This window comes from Phascolarctos cinereus, unplaced genomic scaffold (assembly GCF_003287225.1).
Source record: "Phascolarctos cinereus isolate Bilbo 61053 unplaced genomic scaffold, phaCin_HiC Scaffold_7;HRSCAF=346, whole genome shotgun sequence".
Lineage (NCBI taxonomy): Eukaryota > Metazoa > Chordata > Mammalia > Diprotodontia > Phascolarctidae > Phascolarctos > Phascolarctos cinereus.
In genome coordinates, this window is record NW_027556180.1 from 44,587,598 (window position 1) to 44,614,574 (window position 26,977).

Genomic DNA, 26,977 nt, shown 5'->3' on the forward strand with positions numbered 1-26,977 from the left:
ATCTCTTTACACTGTTAAAAACTACTGAGTAAGGACCTCTCCAAAGAACCTTTTCTTATTTACCATATTAGAAATTAAAACATCTTAGTTATTATAAAAATAGTTTTGACCTTGTAACCACCAAAAGAGTCTTTACATTTACAATTACATTTTGAGAACCAGTGTTCTACAGTATGAGAAACTGGGGGAACACATCAAAAGGACAAAACTAAAAGCATAAGTGGAAAACTAGACTTGACTTTGAAAGACTCTCCTAAAATATGGATTTCGTGATTAAAAATATTCGACAAATTTGAGAAGTTATCTAAGCCTCTGTCTGAATGAGGGGGATTGAACTATTAGGCTTTTAAGGTCCTTTCTAACTTCAAAGCTAGCATTTTGTAACCATATATGGGGGTTTTAATTTCATTAATTAATGAAGAATTTCATTCTAGAGATTTATTAACTTAAAAAAGAAGGGAAAAATATTAGATACTGGGAAAGAAGTTGGTTAGAATGAATCCTAAAATATATACATTTTCAACGGTCCAAGTAACGGCTTTATTTAGAAACATTAGTCCTTTTCCATTATAAGTCATGATAGATCCCAGCACTTGGACCAATTATTGTCTATTGCATAACTTGCTGCCTCCAGGGGTGGGGAACTTGACTGAACCCAAACCTCACGGAACAAATCTCCTTAATAAAACTTGGACCCAGTCCAAAGCCCACACTTGAGGACCTAGAAGGCCACATGTGGCCTCGAGGTCTCCAGTTCCCCACCCCTGGTTAGCCTTTCTGCAAAGGTGTATCAGAAGAGAAACAATTGAGATCTGGAAGGGACCTACTTATCACCTCTGAGATCAGATATAAAATCCTCTGCTTTTCATTCGAAGCACTTTTACAGCACGGCCCCTACTACCTTTACAATCTTCTTATACCTTTCTATTCCATAGAATAATACTAGGTACTCTTCAAAATGGGGACAAGACACTCCCATCTCCAGATTCCAGGCATGGAACGACTGTGCCCTATGCCAGGAATAGTCTTTCTCTTTACCTCCACCCTGGTTTCCCTGGCTACCTTCATGTTGCAGTTAAAATCCCACCTTTTATGAGAAGCTTTTCCTGACTGCTCCTTAAAGCTACTGCTTTCCCTTTGGAGATGAACCACAATGTATCCTGTACATATCTTGTTTGTACATAGGTGTTTTCATAGTATGTCCCTCATTAGAATGTGACGTACTTTTTTAACCTTTTTTTTTTCTTCTTCCGTATCCCTAGCACTTAGCACAATGCTTGGAACGTGGTAGGCACTCAATAAGTCTTTACTGACCATCATCAGATACTGTGCAACTCAAGTCTCTCATTTTGCACACGAGAAAACTGAGGCACAGTGGAGTTAAATGGCCCCAGAGTCTGACAGGCAGAAAGCATCAGACGTGATTTAAACCCAGATCTTCTGACTAAGGAATCAGAGCACCCTAAAGGCTGAATGCAGGTTGGGGAAAAGAATTATTATAATTGTTATTTTTTGTTTTTGGCAATTGGGGTTAAGTGACTTGCCCAGGGTCACACAGCTAGTAAGTGTTAAGTGTTTGGACTGAGGCCGCATTTGAACTCAGGTCCTCCTGACTTCAGGGCTGGTGCTCTATCCACTGTGCCACCTAGCTGCCCCTGAAAAAAATTCTTAAGGTTATAAAATACGTTCTTATATATGAATTTCTTAAAAAAATTTTTTTTTACTGCTATCTATTGCCTACAATTTCCCCCTCTTCAACTTATCCCACCCATTTCTCAAACTGCTTATTTTTATAATATCAAGTTGTGAACTGCTTACAGGCCCTAGCAAATGAATCTGTTTGGGTTTCACTAAATGTCTGAAATTCACAAGTCAATATGGTCAGGTGTCATTTAGTAAAAATCCTTATACCCTTAAATATAAGGGAAATACTTGCTTTTTCAATTTTTAAAGTATAAGGAGAGCAATTTAAAATGCTCTTTGGTAGCTTTTGTTTTTGACAGTGTTTTTGACAATGCTCAGTGGCAGATCAAAGCTACAGCTAACCTAATTTTGGGTCCTAATTAAACTAATTTTCTTTCTGTCCTGTGGAAGAGAAGGGGGTCAGGGAGAGAGAGACAGAGTGAGAGAGAGAGAAAGAAAGAAAGAGAGAGAGAAGAGAGAGAGGTTGATCAATAGTTATTCTTACAAAAAAGTCTTCTCTCTAACTACCATGTAACTTCAGCAAAACGATACTGCAATATTACAATATTTTTAACTTTTCACCTCAAATGAGCCAAGTTACCATAAAACTAGAAAATTCCAGGAAAATCGGGCCTTAGCTGGCTATGAGAAAATCTACAATGTCCTCAGAGTTTCTTGCTGCTCAAACACTGAGAAAACCCCACTCTACCAGATGGGCAAAATGGATGCTCCTTCTCAAGACTTTGAGCAATACTAAGGATGGAAAATCAAAGGCCTAAGGATCTAGTCAGCCAGTGAGGGAGCTCAGAGACAGAAAGGGGAACAAGAAAAGACTCCTGGGGGAAGGGAAGATGGTGAGCCAGCAAAGGAGGGAGTTTGAAATTTTCCCAGAAGACAAGACGAGCCAGGTTAGGTTTCTCAATACAAGTGTAACAACACTAGCTTTATGTGAAAGGAAGTTTAGTCCAGCAGGAGTTTGTTGGGGGGAGGGGAGGCAGGATGGAAGGTACATAAGGAGGCCATCCAGGTGGTAGGTTGGGGGACTGTATTAGTAGAAGTGTGATGGGAGAAGCTGTGAAGTCAGGGGACACTGGGAATAACGAGAAGTCTTTACTTTGCCTCCACCTCCACACCCTTAATCCCAGTCTCCTCCTGGTCAATGCCCAAGCCAAAGTTGACTGGGGGTTGAGCAGAAAGGCTGCGGGGTGTGTGTGTGAAAAGGGAGAGAAAAGTAAATAGTAGGCATTTAATAAATGTCTTAATGACTGCCTGTCTCAAGTCAAGAGGAACCACTGGACTTTCCTCAAGTGGGACGGACAAATCTGTCCCTTAAGACTATGATTCTGGCAGCTGAGTGAAGAAGAGCCTGGAGGCCCATCAGAAGGTTACTGAAGTAGTCTAGGCACAAACTGATGATGGTCTGAACTAGGATGGTGGCTATGTGAGCAGAAGAGGACAAATGTAAGAGATGGGTGAAGTGGAACCAGTCACTAGTATATTTGGCAACTAATTGGACAAGGTCCTTATGAGATGCTACAGAGCGGGAAGTGACTAGTAGCAGAGTGGATGTGCAGGGTAAGGGACAGTAAAGACCTGGAGATGACAGAGAGGGTGGAACTTGGGTGAACAGGGAATGGGAGGTTCTCTGGACAGAAACTGGTGAGGTCAGAAGAGGGGTGGGTTTGGTGGCGAAGACACTGTAAGAAAAATGGCAATCCAGACCACAATTTATCTGTACTTGTCCCAAACACTCCTCCCAAAGGGGTGATGCAGCTCCAAAGACACTATGGGGAGAGATAAGGGAGAAAAGCAAAGGGCGGGTATAGTAAGATGGCATATTTAAGTCAAGAGTGATTTGGGAAGGGTCTCTGATGGACAGGTTCTGTTTTAAGCACAAACATAATAATCTAGTGGAGATGTTCTTTAAAAAGTCATCCTTTATGGATTGAAACTGTGAAGGTCCTTGGGCGTCCTAGAGATGTTTTGAACTCCAACCCTCTGAAGCACGAATATTGTTTTCATAGGTGTCACATCTCTATATACTATTTCGCTATCTTTTTTTTGTTTGTTTGTTTGTTTTGCTAGGCAATGGGGTTAAGTGACTTGCCTAGAGTCACACAGCTAGTAAGTGTCAAGTATCTGATTCCGGATCTGAACTCAGGTCCTCCTGACTCCACAGCCGGTGCTCTATCCACGGCGCCACCTATCTGCCCCTTTACTGTCTTTTTAATGACATCACTGTCTGGGTTCTTATTCATAACCAAACCATATTTTAGCTATGAATGCATAAGAGAAATGAATAAGCCCTAAAATGCTACTGGTTAGTGAATGTTTGAATTTCATTGACAAAACTCAAACCAAGAATTGTGGTCACAAGAAGGAAAATTATACTCGTGCTGAAACATAGAGCCACCAGGGAGCTAACGCGATCCCCTCCTGAACCAGAATTCCCAGCTAAACACGTGGAACATAGAATCATTTGGCTTCTATGTAAAGACCTCCACGGAAAGGAGACCCCGACCTCTCCGATCAGCCCCTTCCCTCATTCCACTGTAGAAGGGCTTTAGTTATAAACATCTATTTTTTTTTTTGCTTTAAACTCACTCTCTTCTATCCAAAAGTCTAAATTGACCTAAACTTTCACCCACTGCTAAATTCACATCAACAAATAATTACTTACCTATTATGTGCTAGGCAAGGATGCCAGCCATCGGAGATAAAAAAATCAAACACTCTTTGCCCTCAAGAGCTTTCTACTGGGGGCAGGTGGCCGCATACAAAAAGATAAAAGCACAAAAAGCTAATTTTGGGAGAGGGGGCCCACAAATCATATTCACAACTACTCTTGGCTCTATCCTTTGGAGGTCAATTGTGTCAAAATTAAATCTCTGTGAAATATCTAAAGTCCTTGAAATATCTAAAGATATCTAGGTGAATTTGAATCTGACCTCAGACTCTCACTAGCTGTGTGACCCTGGGCAAGTCATTTCACCTCTGTTTGCCTTGGGGGCAGCTATGTGGCTCAGTGGATAAGGCGCTGGGCCTGGAGGCAGGAAGACTTAAGTTCAAACTGGCCTCAGACACATATGAGACCTTGGGTAAGTCACTAAACCTCTGTTTGATTCTGTTTCCTCAACTATAAAATGGGGGTAACAGCAGCACCAGGGTTGTTGGGAGTGTTCAGTGGGATGATGAGTGAAAAATGCTTAGCCCAGTGCCTGGCACACAGTAAGTGCCATGTTTGTCATTGTTGTTGTTGTGTATGCTTATTATTGTTGTTGTGGGTTCCACAACATGACTCTATCCTCCACCCTACTGCTCTCTCTCTCCCTGCTCTGGGCCATCTGCGCAGCTCCCTCCACCTCACTCACTCAGGAAAGGCCCACACGTGGATCTCTGGGGCATTAGAACCGTTCAGAAAAACATGGTGCCGCAGTGTTCTTGTTCTAAAATACAGCACCCGAAAAATCACCCCTGCAGCTTAATAAGAGAGTAAAAAGTGTAACTAAAGCAAGTAATCATGGTTCTTTAAGAACAAAGAAACCACCACAAAAACTCCCCTATTCTGAATTAGACAAGCAAAGAACTCTTTGCCAGAGCACCTAGTAAAGACCAACAACTCCTGTGGCACCTGGAAATGTGTATGCACAAACACATGTGCATGTGTATGTATGTGTGTGTATGTATAAATAAAATATACACACACATGTACACATATATACCAATTTGCCTACATATGCATTTCCATATATATTGATACATATATACACATGTGTGTATAACCTTAACCCAACCATATGCATGTGTATGTGTGTATACAGACACATATACACTGTATATATGTACACACACACACACACACGCACAAGACTAAATTTTGTTAGAAAAATAAAGATAGAAAAACACCTGAAAATGGCCCTTCCCCGAATGTGGCCCTTCAAGATCCCCTGCAGGCCAAGGGCTACCTTTAAATGGTAAGGAAGGGCAGTGGAACTCAGCAGATGATCTCAGATTTCGTTTTTGTGTTAACCAGTTTTTGTTTTGTTTTGGTTTTTGGTGAGGCAATTGGGGTTAAGTGACTTGCCCAGGGTCACACAGCTAGTGACTGTTATGTGTCTGAGGCCACATTTGAACGCAGGTCCTCCTGACTCCAGGGCCACTGATTTCTCTGCTGTGCCACATAGCTGCCCCTGTTGACCAGTTTTTTTCTGATTTCTTTTTTGCTTCTTCCTCTCTTACTTCTATTTCTTTTTGTTCCTTTTAATTCTTTGTTATAAAGGAGAGTTCTCTAGAAGAAGAGGAGGGAAAGGATACTGGGGAAATCTGGGCAACGTAAAAGTAAAAGAGCAATAAACATCTATTTTTAAATTTTTTTAAAAAGCACAATTTGATTCTGGAGAAAACTTCTCTACGATTGTAATTTAGAATGTAAGTTCCCTGTGGACAGGAAGGGGTCGTATGGCTTGCTTGCACCTATGAAGACACGCTTTACCCCTCCCACCTTGACCTGCTCGTTTGATAGCAGCTGGGATGAGAATTGGCCCAGGATGTGTTCAGGATGTTGTAGCACAGACTAAGGCCATCTTACCCCCACATTCACGCGTGCTCTTCTTGTTTAAGATTTTCAGGATGTCTCTGGTGATCTTCTTCAGCTGATGTCTCACCTCCTCTCGCTCTTTCCCAACCCCATACAGCAGAATTGTCCGCTGGTTACATTCATGACTTGAAGACTCATCCTGTGAATGAGAGCACATGTTGGGGAAAGGCTGCATATGGGCATGGGGTTGTGTACGGCGTAGGGGTGGGCTGAAGCCACAGTATCGCATGCACTAAAGGCAGTGTTATGGAAACCTGGGATGCTGCGTTTCTCTCACCCAGCCCTGCTCACTCATGCCAGCCTCCATTTTCGACAGCCTTGTTGCTCTAGTCAAAAACCATCAGATACACTGACTTTTTGGAAACAGGTATTTAATGATGTGTGCCCAGGTGTCTGGTACCAGCTACTTGCTGATTATGGAAATCACATTTAGGCACAATATGATATTATCTCCACATTAAATAACAGATGCTGCCCAGTACTAATTTCGTAAGGTAAATAGCAACTGTGAGCACTAATACTGTATTCTTAAATAAATAAAAACCACCTTTATAACTAGCAATTTTGTCACCCAGGGCAAGTAAACACCACCAAATGCACCCAGGACAAACAGTAAGAAAGGCTCTATGCCTGCTTTCTACGGCAAATTCATGTGTGAGGTGGGAGAGATGTCTGGCTACCCCAGAGGTGGAGAGAGAGATTCAAGGAGACAGGGACCCTTGGACACTAAGGCTGAGGCCATGGAAGACCTAGAAAGGAAGCAGAGTAAAACCAGGCTGGTGAGAAGCTTGCCAGGGTGTAACACACCTAAGGAAGGATTAGTTTATTTGTTTTTTGCTAAATCAGTTATTTCTATCTGCTGAAGCAACCTCTCTATTTCAACAAAGCACCAGTGGCCCCACCCCAGTTATGGCTCAGATAGTGACTGGGTCTTTTTTTCTTTTTTTAATTTAACAAAAGGTCACTTGTAAGATACTGCATGATGTACGATAAAACGTTTTATAGTTTATAAAGCCCTTCCCTTAACACTAACGCAGTCAGGCCAATACTATTAAAAGAGTCCTGAATAAGTGAAATTACTTTTTCAGAGTCCACAGCTACCAAGCACAGGAACCTGTATTCAAACTGTAGCCCCACACTGCGATTCATGAGACCTACTTTCTAGTATATTCATATCAAGAAAACGCTAAAATTTATAAAGATAAAGTAGATTATCTAGAATTAAAAAGCCTATTCTAACACACAAACCAACGAACCCACTAATATTCCATTACATTCATGATTACAATTTATTTTTGTTGTTGCTCAGTCATATCCAACTCTTCATGACCCCATTTGGGGCTTTCTTGGCCGAGATAGCGGAGAAGAGTTCACCATTTCTTTTTCCAGATCATTTTTACAGATGAGGAAACTGAGGCAAACAGGGTTAAGTGACTTGTCCTGGGTCATGCAGATACTAAGTGTCTGAGGCGAGATTTGAACTCAGGAAGATGAGCCTTTCTGACCCCAGCCCAGCACTCTATCCAGTACCACACAATTTGTTTAGCCATTCTCTGACCAAGGGGCATCTACATTGTTTTTCGCTACTATATCCTCCTCCCACTAGAAGAGTTGCAAACAACTGATCACATCATAATAAAATTAATTATAAGCCTGATAACAAATAAAATAATAGTCAAAGGTCAAGAGAGTCTATTGATTTTAATGTATGGCTTTTCCTTTGTTATCTATTAGAAAACTACTATTCATTCAACATTTTTCAGACTTATACACACATATACACATGTCATATATATGTGTTTCAGTGTATGTGTTTGCTTTTCTATCACCATCATTTCCAAATGTGCCCCCTTACAATTCCTAGCCAGAAAAATCATCCTTAGAAAAAACAAAGAGAAAGCAAAAAACATAATCAACACACCAACATGATCTAAAAGTAGGTATAATGTTTAGCACCCTTGGTCCACCACGTCAGCAAATAAGGTGAGGAGGTGCTTTTTCCTTTTTTTTCCTTTTTTTTTTTTTGAAGAGTGGATGGATATCTTTATTTTTAAAAGAAAATTCTGTGATTCCATGATACTGGGAATTGTTTTTTACCAAAAGGCAAATTCCTTGATTCTTGAGCTAATTTTCTTAGCCTCCAAAGAAAAGAGAAAAAGAAATTGCTTCACATGAAGAAAATGGACAAAGCTCCGTTTATGCCTCAAATCAAGGCATGCCACCCAAATAAGAAAAACAAGGAATGCTGCATTTAAACACTTCAACCACGAACCACTCCCTTAAGATCGGAAGGCACAAGCAGAGCTCTTAATCTGAATTTAATAATTCAATAATGCAAATCTTCTCTTCACAGAATTCTTGTGGCTTCTATTTTACTGAAGTATAAAAATAGTTTATTGAATCCAAATGACCAGTTTATATGAAGAAAACACAAATATAAATACCTGTTCTCTAAGGGCCTCTTCCCAGATCATTTATTTTGATAATCCAAGGACATTTTCATAGCCACAATGCTATGAATGATCAACTAATTAGTTAAATTCATATCTAAAACTCCATGCCTACTACTGGTCAGACTATGGAAAATAAAATCATGACCTCGTTCCTGGTATTAGAAGACGGAAGAGTTGAGGTTAGCTCATTGATAAGCAATATTCCAGTACTATCTTCTTTCATTAGACCACTTCATGAAATCATAGTTGGAAGATTCCTCAGAGACCTTCTAGTCCAACCCATATTTATGTCAGCTCTAATTTAAAGAAGAGAAAAGTTCCTTATACAAAGTCTACATTTGCCTCTTTTTAACCATCTACCAACTGCTTGTAGTTATGACCTCTGAGATCAAACAGAGTAAGTCTACTCTTCCCACAACGGGCTTTCTCTTTGTGGTGCCTAAGCAAAGGGGGTGATAGATGACCCAGGTGTTGAAGCCTTCCATTCTCAATGAGTACCAACATAAGATAGTAGATTTCAGGGTACCTTCCAAAATAGTATCAAAACTCACAGACAACATATCCAAAAAAGGAGAACTACTTGAAATGGGAAAATACACTTGTTTTCTTCCTAACAACTAATGAAAATAGATAAAAATATATTTTAATGATCTTTCTTCCCAAGAAGAAAATTACCATATTTTCCATCACTCTTTAAGGTACTATAATAAATAATTCAAATATGAAACCAAAACACAGAGAGTAATCATTCACTCTATTTCACCTCCAGAAAACACAAGAAAACTTATTTTTAAATGAATTTATGGGAAATATCTGCTATTAAATCTTCATCATAAATGTATTAAAAAAGATATCTCCAAGGAAGCATTTTTTTTCTGCTTTCAAATGAGCTTTATTTAAATCTTTTCTACTATCTCAAACATACCTCTCAGTTAATATTATCAAGATATAATACAGTACTTGTAACATCTCTCAGAATTTCCTTGCAGTGTAGCAGGTGATACTTTGCATAGAACAGACAATCTGGTGGGATAAGGTCAAATTACCAGAGCGTATCTCAATCGCTTTCCAGTTCAAGTGGTTACCTTACCCATAAGTCTGACAAATCCTAACAATTTAGAATGGACCTCTGACTCTGTTAGTTGACAGTAGACTTGAGAAATGAAGGAGAGGGAGGGAGGGAGGGAGAAAAGAAAGAAGAGAGACAGAGATCCAGAGAAACTGTTAAAGATGTTCACTAGTGAAGGTTTACTTTAAGAAAAACTATGCAAAAATAACAAATGATTAAGGATCTCAAGGAAAATACTGAAAAAAAGTAGGAAAGAGGAAACAACATTTGACAACTATGAAAGATTTAAGATCAATTCAATGACTCCAGAAGTCTGGTGATGAACTGTGTTTACCACCCCCTGGCAGGCAGGTAATGGACTAGAGGTGAAAATAAAGGCAGTTTGGGGGCACAAAGAAAATACTATTAGATACAATCAGTGCAATTCGGCCTCCGACACATACTGCGTGACCCCTTTGGCAAGTCAACAGATCTCTCTCAGGCTGTTTCCCCATCTTTAAAATGATGATCACATTAGTACCTACATTCCAGAGTTGTTGTGGGGATCAAGTGAGTTTTAAACGCTAGCTATTATTGTGATATACATTTTTGGAAATGGCTAATGAATGGCTTTATTACATTCAATTATACTTACTAGCTACATAACAGGACCTTTTCTTTGTGTATGTGCATGTGATTTCTAAGAGGGAATGGGGGTAGTCATAGTGATGAAAAAAATACAAAAAACCCCCTGAATAACCTATTTTTAAAATAGTAAAAAGGGGCTAGAGACAAAGAGAACCATGGAATTGCTGAATAATGAATCCCCTGAAGTGGTCACATAAATCTGAATTCACCCTATTCAAAGTTGTAATTACATAAAATATGCTAAGTGGTTCTAGCTCAATGGAAATATTTAACCCAAATTTGAATAATGACCACTTCATTATTCACATTAATCAGGACCTAAACTTAAAAATAAGTGGGATAAAATACAGATTCACAGTTTCAAATACATTCCTTCTGATATTCTTTATTATACAGAGAAATGCTCAAGTTTGTGATGTTTGTCAAGTTCATAATAGAACAACAAAAAGAAAATTTTTTAAAAATGACAGAGCAAAAAGAAACACTTGCTAAAAAAAGGGGGGGGGATAAACAAAAAAATAAACAAACCAACAAATGAATAAATAAATAAATAAGAGGGGTCTGATGGGGAAGAGCTTAGTAATAACCAAAGTAGGGTGGAAGTAGCTGACAGAACTGAAAGAAAGCAGTGGAAGATGTAAAAAAACATCAGGAGAGCATTACAAAGCCATCACTGATGAACATCCAGAGTGCAGAACCAGCTACTGACAAATGGCTAGAAAAGAGGGCAATGACGGGAAGGAAAGTCAAGATCATCACTTGGAGGGCATCAGTGACAACAGTAACTATGCCCTTCAGGAGCGGGGACGGTCTGCTCCCATATATACTACCCCAATCCCTTCACAGGTATTTTGGCCACACATTTTCCTTTCCTGCAAATGTTAAAAATAATTCCTAAAAAGGTTTTCTTTTCCTACAGTTGTTCAAAGTGCTTTGTTTATGGGGGAACTGTTATGGTATTATTTTGTTTATATTAGTATTCAACAAAAATGCCTTGGTTAGTGAGTAGAATGTGTCATATGGCTGATTGCTAAGATGTAAAACACATCAATGCAGGATGTATAAGCTACAATTTGGAGAAGACTGACCCACAAAATATCTTTGGAGTTAACTGGAGACTAGAGTGAACTCTACCTTCCACCATATACCCCTTCACCACCATATCTATAATATTTTTGGCTCATCGTCATTGTTTTTAACAATTTAATACTTAGCTTTTTAATTAGAACTAAGTTGGATAATTCGAACTATTCCTCAAAATACCCACAAAGTATAGGAATTCAATAAATTTTTTATGCCATCTTTTAAATTAGAGGATATTGTATTTGAAATTCTTTCTTTACAATGGGAGAAAATATTGTGGACCAATGAGTTAAGACGTGGATCAAGAGATTATTAAGAGCAATCCTTTTGCCGGCAGGCAAGATGCCCCAGAAATACAAGACAGAAGTTTAATGATCCTATCTAGAATTCTGATTAAAGAGATCAGAATCTCCATGATGAAATTTTTACAAGGCCCAAAAGTCCTCATTTCGGGGAAGTTTTGATTCATTCCTCCCTGAGCCGCTTTTCTGGCTCTACAATGAGTAAAGATAGATTGTAGCACTGTCTTAAAAACAAATCATTCGATACAGATTTTTCCATTGAAACCACCAAGTGTCTTAAAAACAAATGATTCAACACAGATTTTTCCACTGAAACCACCACATTATTGGTGCTTGGTTGATTTCCACAGAAGAAGGGAACCATAAATTCACTTCTATTTGATTCAGACTCTGGTCCTTTACTAACTACATGCAAAGCACTATGCTAGGTACTTGATATGAAAAACGAAATAAGGCACAGTCCCTTTCCTCTGAGGAATCATGACCTAATATGTATATCTTGTCTACCCAGCACATACATAGAAGACATATATATGTTGATAACTGTGGAACAGGAAGAATGGATTAAGTATTAGTGTCAAAGAAAGGTCATCATGGCAAAGGGCTATGAAAAAATCCAAGTTGGCTCAGATCGCAATCTCCTGGGAAGATCACAGATGGCTTCATTATATTAACTAACATTTATATGTAGTGATGTGAAGGTATTTATTCTCATTTCCTCCTCTGAACCTCAAAATAACCCTGAAAATAAGAGGGAGATGTCATTGTTGAGTCATTTCAGTCATGTCCAACTCTCAGTGATCCCATTTTGGGTTTTCTTGGTAAAGATACTGGTGCAATCTACCATTTCCTTCTCCAGCTCAACTGAGGAAACTGAGGCAAACAGGGTTAAGAGACTTGCCCAGGGTCACACAACTAGTAAGTGTCTTGAACTCAGATCTTCTTGACTCCAGCATTCTATTGACTGCATCACCTAGCTGCCTTCTGGGAGATAGTGCATATATTATCGTCCCTAATTTTCTGAGGGGCAAACTCAGTCAAGTCAGTTGTCCGTGACTGCAGAGTTCCTGTGTCAGAGGCTTTCGGGACTTCAAGACCCTCAACTCTCCCTAATAAGAGCCAGTGACACACAATCACACAGTTGGTTGAAGGCAGACTCAGACTTCTTAACTTAGACGAGCACTCTGACAATTAAGACTACCCATGATTCTTCCCAGGAAATACTACGTCACTGGAAAACTGGCAGGCTTTTAAGGTAACAGTTATCAGGTCCCTGTTACTGTCTTCTTCAGTAACTAATCGCAAATGCAAAAGCAATCTCAAATGAGGTGGCCTTTCCCCAAAGGACAGACGCAGAGGCTGGCTTCAGTATTCCAATCAATTTCACTGGCCATTGAAGCAAATCAGTCCAGTGATCAAATTGAAAATAATTATTTTCTATGTGGCTAAAAAGATATTCTTTTTATTAGAAAGTATTTGGTGCCCTAGACACAGTGGAAAGGCTATGTTCCTTTCTTTGGCTTGGTAGAGTTATTTTCAGAAGCAGACTTGGAACTGAAATCCTGTAGCCGTGCAGGATTCAATTCTAACTAGAGACGAGACACTGATAGAGCCAGAATCCCTCTCTCCCTCCCCTCCCCCTCCCTCCCAAAATAGTGACAATGCACCGTTAGTTGTAGTGTACAGACTCTTTAAGCAAGACAGGGTACTTTTTTTTTTAATAGAGATAGTGTTGTTGGGGTTTTTTTGAGAATTTTATAGTTACAAGTTGCTGATTTGCGACTGTCAGAAAGACTAAATTAACTAAATCCTAGTATAGATGACATATGCATAGCCCTGTTTGTTGTCATTTTTCTCAATTAACTGTATTCACACATTTGAGAAAAAATCTGGAAAGGTTCTCCAACCAACCAAATTCTCAACATAGAAAGTCTATAATATGGAAATATGTTTTACATGGTTGCACATACATAACCTGTATCAAAATGCTTACCATTTTAGGAAGGGGGAAGGGAGGGAAGGAGGGAGAAAAATTTGGAACTCAACATTTTTTTAAAACATGAAATGTTAAAAATTGTCTTTATGTGTAATTGGAAAAAATAAAATTACTATTGAAAAGAAAATAATACATAGAAAGTCTAACTAATTACTTAGATAAGGGATCTCTGTTCTCTTTAGAGACCTCAAGTTCATTTTGGCAAACTGAGCTTCTTGAAGTTATAATGATTTTCTTTCCAGCGCTGTCTTTCATCTGGAATCTTAAAAGTACTTTATAAGCATTAATTAGAGCTTGCAATTACTCTTTAAGGTACACTTAATCTCATTTTATTTGAGAAGGGGATTTACTAAGGCTTAGACTTCCCAAGGGTCATCTAATCAGATGCATACTTGGAAATAAAGTTCTATCTGTATGCAAGCATCTTGGATTCAGAGCTAGAAAGTACCGATCTGTATGCAAGCATCAGCCCATAGGAACTTGGATTCAGAGCTAGAAAGTACCCAAAAGAGCATCTTCTCTAACCCTTTTGTTGTACAGGTGTGGAAAATGAGGCTCAGGAAGTCACAGCCAGGAAGCAAACCCTGGTCCTTCTGACTTCAAGTCCAGGGAATTATGTTTATTGCTAGTACCGTTTATTTCTCATCCGCAGCATGACAGGTCCACATTGAAGGGGAACTTTGCAGATCATGGTGGAGCACAGCACCAATAGCATCTTTTCCAAAAATATCCAATCCAGAGCCGAAAACCCGAACTGCACAAAAGTATCTTGTGTGTGATACTTACCAGTGCTATCAGTGGGAAAGAGCAAGGGGGCTACTGCTTTGCAGGGTAGTTTTTGTGCGCCAGTGTCTTTGTGCAAAATGTATTCTTCTAGAGAATAACCACAAAACTGAGTCATTATGTAACTAAAGATATGGACTTAATATGGTCTGAACTCTTTCTTATCTTAAGTCACTCCAAAAGGCGTAAGAATAAATAGCAGTTGCCTAATATTAACAGACTATCCTAAGCATTTTTATAGAAACATGTTCACCATATACACAGACACAAATTTAAAAAGAATCCATTTCTAATACAAAACCAGTCAATTACTCCCAACTTTGGCAACAGCGGGGGGGGGGGGGGGAGGTTTGCTTCAACTCTTTTCTGCTTTCAGCACTGGGAAATAACTCTCCCAAATCAGTTAGGTTTTACTATGTTAAGAAATAGCATTGTTTTCTTCAAATTATCTCATCTTCCTATTTCACTCCCTTTAAAAATATTTAAGTAAATATTTAATTCCTATTAATCTACTAATAAGCATTTAATGAATATGGACTATCCCAAAGTGACAGAGGCTTACTGCTTGTCTGACCTTGGATAAGGTACATATTCCCTGGGCCTTTGTTTCTTCATTTATAAAATAAGTGGTTTGAATGAGAAGATCTCTGAGATCCTTTCTGGGTCTAGATCTAGATCTTTTTACCCCAACTTGGACTCCCTGCCCTTCCCCCCTCCCCCCAAAAATTAAGCTACTTACAAACGGAAAGAAGTAACTACATGCTGTGTTCAGGGTTAAATTCTATTCCAGAAAACTAGAGAAAGACTCTTTATACAATAAGCTCAGTAATGATAGAAAAGGCTTTCTTTCCTAATGTGATTGGGCCTTCTGATACGTTATAATGTGGGGAAACTGTTCCGCTTATAAAAGAGCTCATGAAACACTGCTTCAGGGTAATGACATTAGCAGCCAGGCCCCAAACCAAAGGTAAAAGACTTAACATCCCTCACAAGCACTCAATGCTGAGCTAATGTCATTATGTGCTCCAAGGTAATGGATCACACAGTGTTTGAACACAATTTCATCACTTTCAGTTAAATACTCATCTGAAAGAGCCAAGGCCACAAACTGAAAGAAATGGGCTTTATTTATTTTCAAGCTGAAAAAAAAATACTGTCAGAAGAGTTTAAATACAAGAAGAATCATCTGGACAAAGTGTCTCTGTAAAAGACTTGTATAATTCAAATGGCTTTTTCAATGATGACCTCTCAACTCCCTCCCTCTCTTTCCTCCCCCCTCCATTCACCCGCCAACCCCCTCCTTTCCCCAGGAAATAAAAGCAGAAGTGGGACAAACAGTGCAGTGGACGGTCAAAGCCTTAGTGTGGCTTGTGCACAATTGGTTTTAAAGGTAATCTCTAAGACTAAAAAGTCATCTCATTCTCTCTAGAACACCCACGATCAGACTGATGAAACCATCTGTATACTGAACAAGCTTTGTCATCTTTAAAAAAAAAAAAGGAAGGAAGAAATAAAGAGCAAAAGACCAGATGCTTCTCTCCAAGCAGGATTAACATCCAGTGACTGAATAAATTCAGATCCTTCAGAGCCTTATTCCAGAGTGAGTAACTTTCAATCTAGAAGTATATTGCAATATCTATGTCGACAAAATAAAATGTTTTAGAATTGCTTTCATGATGTAAAACACACATAAATATATAACATATATTTAAGTGTATCTATATGATATTATTATGTATACTGCTACTCTATACAGCACCTGATAAATAATGATACACAAAGAAGTGAATTTAGTTCGTGGATAATATAAGTCTGTATCGTATTTCCTCTGTGGTGTTAGAGGAAACCTTCAAGAGTTCTAGGTTAAGAAATGATAGCTTATTTTACTGTCAGAAAAATGGCTGAGATTGAAACATCAAACTATTAAAGGGGTTTGATAATAGTATTTGGAATGTACTTTTAAAAATATAAAATCTATTTACTTCTGATAGGAATCATTATTAAGTCGAACTGTTCAGAGCTCTGCCATCAGGGTCGCGTACAAATGTGAATAACATCCCCAGACAAGGAAGCACAGAGCCAGATGTACTATCCACATTTATCTTTTTTTTTAATAAGGAATTGATTGTATTGCATTGTATCCACAAGCTCTGAGAACAATCCCTGGTATATATTAGATGTGTAGAGTTGTTATTTGACTATCATAACTGGATTAATTTTAGAAATCTAAACTAGGCTTGAAGTTACATTAAGAATGATTTACAATTCTCTGTTATAACAATAAAAAATAGAATTCTCTGTGCTGCAAAATGCCAAGCTCTTGTAGTGGACAAAGATAAAATCTACCATTACAAGATTAGGAACCACTCCAACTTAGGACTTTCCAATATGTCACTACCTGATAAATAGGTAGATGCTTCAAGGCTATCAGCACCAGGCCTAGTGGATAGAGGGCTGACCTCCACACCACTGGTTCAAGTTTTAGCTCTGACAGTGCCAGCTCACTGATGCTCTACACAGTTTTCAAAATATGGTCCAAGGACCTAGAGAGGGTCTCTGAAACCCTTTCAAGGGGTCCATGAGGTTGGATATCAATACAATAAAACTAAGATGTTATCTGCCTATTAAAATACATCTCCCTTTTCCAACTACATAACTGTATGAGGCAGGATTTTCTTCATGTTTTCTTCAACCAAAACAACAGACTGAATGCAGAAGTAGATATGAGAACCAAGTTATCTTCTTTTAAGATCTGCAAAACCCTTCTCATTAAATTTTTTGCTTTGAAAAGTAGTTTTTCTTTAAAAAAAATAAAAATAAAACCTTTTATTTAAGATATAGTATGTTTATTATTCTTGTTATATTTAAGAGAACCAAAAATATTTTAAAATTAATAGTCAATCTCTAATACAGTAAATTCAGATAGATATAAACCATATAAATAAAAGCTCTCTGGGGTCCTCAGTGATACTTAAGACTGTAAAAGGGTCCTGAGAACAAGAATGGTTGAGGACTGCTTCTCAAGAAAACTAAGTTGCAGAAGATAAGATACTGACCTGCAGACATAGTTTCCTCCCCAAGGACTTCTCGACACCAATAAAATTACAGGTTCAACCCCCATGACTTAAAGGTTGCATGATTTCCTCAATGTGCAGCTTGCAACTCCACTCCATGACTTTGGAGAGGGTTTTTGAGAGCTGTGATCTAAAAATTCATCTCCTTCCGGACGCACTGGTGAGGAGATTCTTTCTGACCTTGGATATAGACTGGTGCTCGTTGACATGCAACTAACAATGACCCAGCCTCATCACACATGCTATAAAGGTGATACTCCATTCCCACTGCCCTTGAAGACTAGGGGTCAACTCCATCACTAGGAATCATGGGATTAACACACAGTGGAGGATGTAGCACATGGTGGATGAAGTTTATCAATAAACAGAAAGCTATTTAAAAAGGTGAGCTTGATTTGTTTTTTATGCAAAAGAAGAAATTCATTTGCATTTCAATTCTAGGGCACCGGATTACACATCCAAATGATTGTTCCTTCCCTCCCCCCCCCTTTAAAGCTCTCTATAATAGGCATGTTGAGAGGCAGCATAGTAGAGTGAAGAGCAGCACAGCAGGCTTCAGACAGTCAGGTTGACCTGGGTTCAAATCCTGCCTCTGACACACACTGGTTGTGAGAACCTGGGGCACTTCACCTCCTGGTGCCCCAGGTAACTATTTGGAACTACAAATCATGGAGCACTTGGTAATCTGCAATGGCAGCTGGTGATTTCTAAACATGAATGTCTTGCAGAAGTTCCCAAACTTATTTGACCTACCGCTCCCTTAAAAAAAAAATTATTCAGCGCCCCACGGGAAATCTTACAAATTAGGAAAGAAGTCTCAGATTGAGTACTACTACTGCCTGCCATGGATTCTTCCAGCGCCCCCCAGGGGTGGTATTGCCCACTTTGGGTAAGAGGGATGAAATCACAGGTCCAGAGGAAAAAAGAAAATGGTAAGACATAATCCAGAAAACCATATTGGGAAAGCATTTTGCTCCATGATCAGGTAAACAAAGAATTCTCCAGAATAATCCTGAGATTCCAAATTAAACATGTTCTGTTCCTTCATTATTTCATCATTTACCTGTTTTCAAATTAAAAACTGATCAATGGTATTGAAGAAAATGTGCTTCAAAAAAGCCTCAGGATTTGAGGGGGGAAAAAGATTACAATGATCTCAGTTGAAAGAACTTTTCTCTAAAGTGGGGATTCTGCACCCTGTGATCATCATTAGATAGGAAACAACTCTCTATGTAAAAGCTTCTCTCTCAAACCACCACATTTTATTAAAATAATCAACAATTCAGAAGGAGAAAAAAATTCAGATCTCAAAATCTTATAAAAGTGAATGCTGAAAACTATCTTTACATGTAATTGTAAAAAATAAAATACCATTAAGTTAAAAAAAATTGCAACAATAAAATATGAAAAAAAAAACCCAACCCATACGGTTTGCTCTGTAAACTTGTCAGGAATATAATCTGAGGCAATAAATAAAGTCTGACAGGCCAACTAAAAAAATAAAAATGAAATGACAATTCAGTCACCATGAACTTAAATTCTAACTTCTCAATAACGCGGAGTGACAAGAAGATAGTCTGATTCCAAATACAGATAATTTTAAAACTTAAACTCACAATATTTCTACTAAAGGGGAGAGTTAAAACCTACAAATCTAAGCAAAATCACATTCATGAGGTTTAATACAATATTTACATTAAAAATACATATTAATATAAATTTATATATTATATTATATTTGTATAGATTATTTCTATCTAAATATATTTACATATTATATGTTTATACATAATGATTTATACATAAATCATTATCTATTATGTATAAATATATTTGTACATAATGTGATTTATATATAAAGATATAATCTATCTAATCTATTATATATAAATGTCATATAATATAGGTTTATAATCTATGCAAATATATAACATTTGTATATATTTAGCATGATAGGTGTATATGTATATATATTTTTTTGTTTTTTTTTTTTCGTTCCAAAGGTAAGAAGGGGGAAATGAGTGACCTCTACAACTTCACAAATGGAACTGGAAATGACAGTCTCTGTACCAGAGACTACAAAATCACCCAAGTTCTTTTTCCCTTGCTCTACACAGTCCTGTTTGTTGTTGGGATCATCATGAACAGTCTGGCAATGGGAATTTTCTTCCAAATCCCCAGTAAATCTAACTTCATCATCTTCCTCAAGAACACCGTCATCTCTGATCTTCTCATGATACTGACTTTCCCCTTCAAAATTCTCAGTGACGCAAAGCTGGGGGTGGGGCCGCTGAGGGCGTTTGTGTGCCAGGTCACCTCTGTCATATTCTACTTCACCATGTACATCAGCATCTCGTTCCTTGGCTTGATCACCATTGACCGGTACCAGAAAACCACCAGGCCATTTAAAACGTCCAACCTCAACAACCTGCTTGGGGCCAAGATTCTGTCCGCCGTGATTTGGATATTCATGTTTCTCCTGTCATTGCCAAACATGATCTTAACCAACAAGAAACCAGAGCACTTGAATGTGAAGAAATGCGCTTTCCTGAAGTCAGAGTTTGGCCTGGTGTGGCATGAAATTGTCAACTACGTCTGCCAAGTCATTTTCTGGATCAATTTGCTCATCATAATTGTATGCTACACGCTGATCACAAAAGAGCTCTATCGATCCTATGTAAGAACGAGGGGGGTGGGCAAAGCGCCTAAGAAAAAGGTAAACATCAAAGTGTTTATTGTCATTGCTGTGTTTTTCATTTGTTTTGTGCCTTTTCATTTTGCCAGAATTCCCTACACTCTAAGCCAGACAAGAGATGTTTTTGACTGCACTGCTGAGAATACCTTATTTTATGTGAAAGAGAGCACCCTGTGGTTGACTTCCTTAAATGCATGCTTAGATCCATTCATATATTTTTACCTCTGCAAATCCTTTAGGAATTCCTTGATGGGCATGTTGAGACACAGAAATGCTCCTACAATGTTCTCACCCCAGGAAATCAGAAACAAAGGGCAGGACAACAGCAGCCCATCTGAAGAGATCCCATTATAGAGTAATTGAAAAAACATTTCCATTACTCTAACTTCGTTGAAGAAAAGCACTATATAAATAAAAGTATTATTGCTTACTGAGAAGCAGGTGAGTTGATGGACAAATCCACTGAAACAAAGAAATTTTTTAGAGAAGCCAACAAAATATTTTATTAACCTTCAGTTATGACCTTTCAGTATTCTAAGCTATCGTTAATATGTAGGGAAGTAACCTAATGGAAAGGTGTGTAACAAACTACCATATAACAGAGTCATAGAGCATAGTAGAAAGACACAGATGTTTTTCCAAGATTATATAGCGAACTACCTGCTTTGATTTTTTATTGATAAGGTTCTCTTATTAAAGGGAAAGGAATGGTCCACCTTTTGAACAATAATTATTACTTAACAAAACTTACAAATGTTAAGGTATTAACTCCTAACTCAGTAACTGACCTAAATATTTAAGTAGTTTTGTTGTCATAAGTGGGCAACAAAGGTCATAGTGCATATCTGATAGTGGACTACGAACATTAACTTGACTGATGGAACACAAATGAAAATGAATTTTATCTTTAAATCAGCATTAAGTAAATAAACTTCTCAATTTCTAAAGAATGTGTCCTTCACTTAATGGGAGCAGAGACACTAGAGAAGGAAAATATGTGTTTCTAGTACACTGATATTCAGTCATGAAAGCAATTCAGAAACTGGAAATAGATTTTTAGCTTATAATTCTGACTATTTATGGGGTAAAACACTGTTAATTATGCTTTAGGGAAACTGACTCATTTCCAGATAATGTTTGATTTAATAGATATTTCTGTGTCTAATATTTCTTCAGCTTCTATGCTGAAGTACCACCTGGTCATCATAAAGAATGTAAGTGTAGAACCGTAATTGTCATCATCATTAGGTCTTTATTTACATACTATTATGCAAGCTAACTCAAAGGTAGAGCAGGCTTAACTGCAAATGATAAAACAGTAGTTAAAATTACACATGAATCTGTTCTACAATTTTTCCTTATCACAAAAACATTTCATCTAAATATATGTGTGTACACTAACGTGCTCCTCTCCAAGACGTCATCAGGGCACGGGGGTGATGTGGAAGAATCAAAGGCTAACCCAATGGGGTGCAGCCTCTGGCAGGTTTCACAACAAGATGGAAAGGCCTTTTCTAAGGGCTGGTAACTACTGTCTGTGCTGAAAGGACCAACCTAGCTGCGCTAAGAGAAGATCAAAAATTGAGACATGGTTTTTCTGAGGACAGTAACTAATGGACAGAGGTGGAAGGTCTTCTGAGGGAGACTGCAGAGGTGGAGGGGATGCCCATACCGCTGAAATCTCTGATCTTTAACAGTGTCTCTACATCTGTCTTACCAGTTGTTTCACCATAATGGCCAAACCTTAAGGACTATTCAAAACTAAAAATATAAATAGGCAACAATTCATATGACTTTTGAAAATGATACTGTCAAAAAATTCAATTCAATAAGCACTTGCCTATTAAGTACCATATATATGAAACCCAATCAGTTCACTAGACTAATACGACAGTGGGTTATCTCACCTGACTTATCTTCACACATTTTCTAAAGATAAAAAATGTGAACTGCTGAGCTTTTGTGTAAGTACCAATATGGTACTGCTTGGGTCAGGAGTGGGGAACTGCAGCCTCGAGGCCACATGTGGCCTTCTCGGTCCTCTGGTGAGGCCTTTGGACCAAGTTTTACAGAACAAATCCTTTGATTAAGGGGATTTGTTTGGTGAAGTTTGGATTCAGTCAAAGGGCCACATGCGGCCTCAAGACCCCAGGTTCCCCATCCCTGGCTTAGGTTATGCCATTTTACTACAAAGTATTTATGTCACCTTTTATGCTTCACAGATGCCCATGAGATTTCAATTCTGAAATTTACATTAGAATTTCATATGAATAATTGTCGGGGGGGGGGAATGGCCTAATATTTTAATTTTCAGTGAAACCACATCATTACATTTCATAGTAAGTCAAAATGTCTTAGGTGTAAATGCACCATGAAGAAACCATTTTAAATGACTTTTCTTGTGAAAGGAAAAAAAAGCTTTAATTAAAGGTAAAGGAATACAGGTCTGTGGAGTTTTCTAGATACTTGTTACTAATTTTTGATATCAATAATTAAACTGAGAATATTGTTTCACTGAGTAAAAGGAGGGAAGGGGAAGATACAGTGGAAAATCTAGGTGATGTCAGAATAAAAGATATTAAAAAATGTATGTTTATTAAAAATGGTCAAAAGGAAACTCAGAGGAATACCTTATTTTTTTTTCATGTAAGAACTGAAAAATATTTTGTTTATAAGCCAGGTATGTAACACAACTGATTTACATTAAACTGTTAACTACTTCTCACTGGTATCTTTTTCTTTGAAAACAATAACATTTGTGAGTGACAGCTCTCAGAGTTCCAAAGGTGAAACTCATGGCCAATGATGAATCAAGTCAAATCCTCAGATAAGCCTATGTGGGAATGAGCAAGAAGGATTGGACTTCCTGTCTTCCAAAACATATATTAAGGCTGTGTGCTCTTAGGTTTGTAGTATGATGAACCCACACATTTAAAGATAAATATAAACAATAATTTATAATTTAAATCCATGGGAAAATCTGACTCGATAAAGTCAGAGATATACTTGAACCTCCCAAGGTGAAAACTTTACTGGGTACAATGGCCCACCAGGTGTGAGCTCCTGAGAAGGCCACCCTGGTGCGACCAGGAGACCTGATATCTTGGGCAAAATCAAACAGAAACAGATTCCTGTGGGCCATACGTTGGCTTAGAAAAACACAAATTTACATGATCTCTGTTGTATTATTTATTTATTCTGTTAAACATTTCCCAATTACATTTTAATCTGATTGGCAGGCATTCTAGGATTTTGTGGGCCACATGGGCTTGTGATTTTGACATCTCTGGTTAGCAGTTTCATTTTGAATGTCTAAATAAAGATTCCCGTTATTGGTTTTAAGGATTAACCCTGTCTCCTCCTTAAAAAAAAAAAGGGAGGGGAAGCAACTCTGATTGTGTCTTCAGCTACTATTTCTGCTGACTGAACTAGGACCAAAGAGGTTTTAACTTGGGGTCCACAGATTCCCTCCAACTCCCCCACCCCAAAACCCCAGCAGCCCATTGGTAGATTCCGAGGGGTCTGTGAACTTAGATGGGGAAGAAATAAAAACAAAAACTGGCCTCCTTGCTTTCCTTCCCATTCAGCATTAGGAAGTAGCACCCTTTTCTTTGGTAATTCCCTACTTCTGTTAAAGCCCAGCATCCTCATATGTCACCCAGACTCACAACCTCTTCCTTCTACCTCCCCACTTCACCAACTTTCCACACTGAATCTGTTGCAAAGACTTTTGTATCCATCTCCATTTAGTCACCACCCTCCTTCAGATGCCATTTTCCTTTACAATTACATGCTTCTAGTCATACCTCTCTCCTATCCACCCTCTACATAGTTGTCAAAATCATTCCTAAAGACACTTGTCAGACCACGTCTCCTCTTAGACCTTTACTGGATACATACTTAGAAAGGCTTTGAGGCCACAATCTGACCCTGCCTAACTCCTCTGCCCTATTTCATATGGTTGTCAGCCACACCTATTTTTTGGTACATCTGGGCTCCACGAACTTCATCCTCCATCTTGCTTATCCATGCTTTCCCACAGTTACTCCCTATTGCTTAAACACATTCCCCCCGTCTCGATCTCTCAGAATCCTTGTTGTCCATCTTTTCAAGGCTCAGCTCAGCTTCTGCCTCCTATAAGAAGTCTTTCCTTGTTGCCCCATTTCGTAGTGATCTTTCCCTCTACAAATGTCCTTAAACTGAACCATTTGTTTCATTGTCATAATCTAACCTTCCTTGCCCCTCCTTAAATGATATCTCCTTGAAAGCAAAAATTGTTTTGACCTTTGTCTTTTGTAATTCACTTAGTGTCTTGAACATTGGTGCTAAATGAATGTGCACTGAACTGAGTCGATGACAAGCTCATATAAGTTTTTTGGTTTTTTGTTTTGCATTTTTTGCATTTCCTTCATCTCTAATCAACTATCAGAGTATAGAGATTAGGCCCAGTAAACAGTTTGGAAGTGGAGAAAAGATATACCGGTGTTTGGAAATTTCCAATATGAATCATGAAAATGTAGAAAATTGTGAGTTGACTATATTCCCATATACAAATAAATCAATCAAAAATCATCTATTAAGCACAACAAGAATTGTAGTATAATCTTTGCCTTGAAGGAGCTGCATTTAAATATATGTGTGTGTGTGTGTGTGTGTGTGTGTGTGTGTGTGTATTTAAATACATAATTAATTAACCTGTAATTTTCAAAGTTGTCTCTTTATCTGTGATTCTTTCTGGTTTTCTATTTTCTTCTGTATATTCTTAAAAAAAAAGATGCTTCAATCACTCTTTCCATACTTCACTATTCTATTCTATTCCTATCCACACTCTGTATCCCATTTTCTCCTTCCCCCAAAAAAGTGGGGGTATATATTGTGTGTGTGTGTGTATACACATGCATGTATACACAGACATACATACATATACGTACATAGTCAAACTAAACAAATTCCCACATTGGCCATGTTTAACATAAACCTGTCACATTCTGCACCTTGAGACACTGAAAGGAGGTGAGTAGCATATGAATCCTGTGGAATCATAACTGGTTACTATATGCATTAATGTTTAAGGACCTCTCTCCCAGAAAGATATTAGGTCACTATTAACTGGGTTATAATAAAAGCAAAGAGGTTAATTTACTGCCCAACTGGCTTAGAAATACTTTGAGTATGCCTTCACTTTAAAAGTTATCCTCCCAAAAGATCTTTGCCTAAAACAATTGTAAGTAGCTACCCTTAAGGCAGTTCCTCTTTTGAGGGCCCATTTCCCACCTTATGGCATTTTGAAATGTGACTGAAATGTGATTTCCCCGTTTCTTTCCAAATTATGAAAGCATTTTCAACAGCATTTCCTGTTAGAACAGTGAACTAATTACAGTCATTCAACAACCTAATGAATTGGGATGTATGGTCAGGGTGAATGCTTATTCCTTCACCTTCAGAGCAAAATGAGATTGTATTCTCTATTCCATAAAAAAATGAACAAAAACTTAGAAGTCATGCTATGATTTTTTTACCTCATTTCTCGAGGCCCCAAACTGTCAAACATGATAGAACCCTTCAAAGGCCATCGACATCCACCAGGTAGCCACCTACACCACTTATATGCCTCATTCTGATAAACGTAGCGATCAGCAAGATTCAAGTAGCTTGTGAAATACCAACATCTCACTCTGAAAATTCTTAGAGGGCCCCTGAAAACAATTCTTCCTGTACTAACTGGTACCGGTTCATCACGGCCAATCACAGTCCCTCTGCCCTCTCTTGCAGCTGCCGATATCTGCTTTCAAGAAGCACAGAGTGAAACAGATTAAAGAGCTCCACACCTCCCTAAGAGACCCTCTGGCTTCCCTTTCCCTTTTGTTCTGCACAGCAACTTGCTCTTTTCCCACACGAGTTTCCTAACAGGCCTTCTCCTGTGCTCAGGGTAGCTTTTTGGAGCTTGATGAGAAGAGGGCGAATTCTATAGAGCTAACGTTGCTGTCGTCCAAGAGAACCTCTGAAGTCTTACACACCGTACACATGGTGATTAATGAATGCAGAGCACAGGAATTCACAGGAACCTGGCAGAGAGCTTTCAATTCTCAGCACAATAACATGTAGCCAGTCAACCAGCATTTATTAAATGCCTGCTATATGCTGGACACCGTGTGAAAGCACTGTTGTTTGCCCTTCATGGACAAATGATGTCATGGACCATGACATCAGGGAGGTGATGGCATGACACAAAAGTGAATTGGACTGAAGTGAGGGAGGGCTGTGCAAAGTCACCACTTTCTCCTCTGGAGCCATCTGGGTCCAGTGGCCAGATACAGATCAGGCCTGCGCTTCGGATACTAAGGAGGGAGTTTGTATCTGATTGGGGTGGGGGACTGTATATATATGTGCATAAATCAGTTCAGTTCAGGGTAGATGGAAGGTAATCTCAAAAGGAAGGCATTTGGGGTAGAGCAAGGCTACTACAGAGAGTGGGATTAGAATGAAATCTTCAAACTAGGCCATGGAATTTAAGGAGCAGAGGGGAGAGGGCAGAGGATTCTAAACACGAGTGATTGCCAAGGCAAAGCAACTGTAGGTAACAGAGCAAGAGTACAGAGGATCAAAGAAAGAGCA

General features: G+C 38.5%; 2 protein-coding genes across 12 annotated transcripts in view; one reads left to right on the top strand and one right to left on the bottom strand.

The window, feature by feature from the left end:
- Nucleotides 1-23,087, top strand: part of P2RY12 (purinergic receptor P2Y12) — a 60,106-nt gene extending 37,019 nt beyond the window's left edge. For both annotated transcript variants that reach the window (XM_020980870.2, XM_078147190.1), the window contains 2 exons: nucleotides 16,023-16,193; nucleotides 19,671-23,087. In XM_020980870.2, the coding sequence (XP_020836529.1) occupies nucleotides 19,685-20,716 (1,032 nt within the window). In that variant the 5' untranslated portion in view covers nucleotides 16,023-16,193; nucleotides 19,671-19,684 and the 3' untranslated portion in view covers nucleotides 20,717-23,087. The remainder of the gene's footprint in view (nucleotides 1-16,022; nucleotides 16,194-19,670) is intronic.
- MED12L (mediator complex subunit 12L) overlaps nucleotides 1-26,977 on the bottom strand; it is a 424,290-nt gene that overhangs the window by 86,246 nt on the left and 311,067 nt on the right. For all 10 annotated transcript variants that reach the window (XM_020980863.2, XM_020980861.2, XM_020980859.2 and 7 more), the window contains one exon: nucleotides 6,272-6,419. In XM_020980863.2, the coding sequence (XP_020836522.1) occupies nucleotides 6,272-6,419 (148 nt within the window). The remainder of the gene's footprint in view (nucleotides 1-6,271; nucleotides 6,420-26,977) is intronic.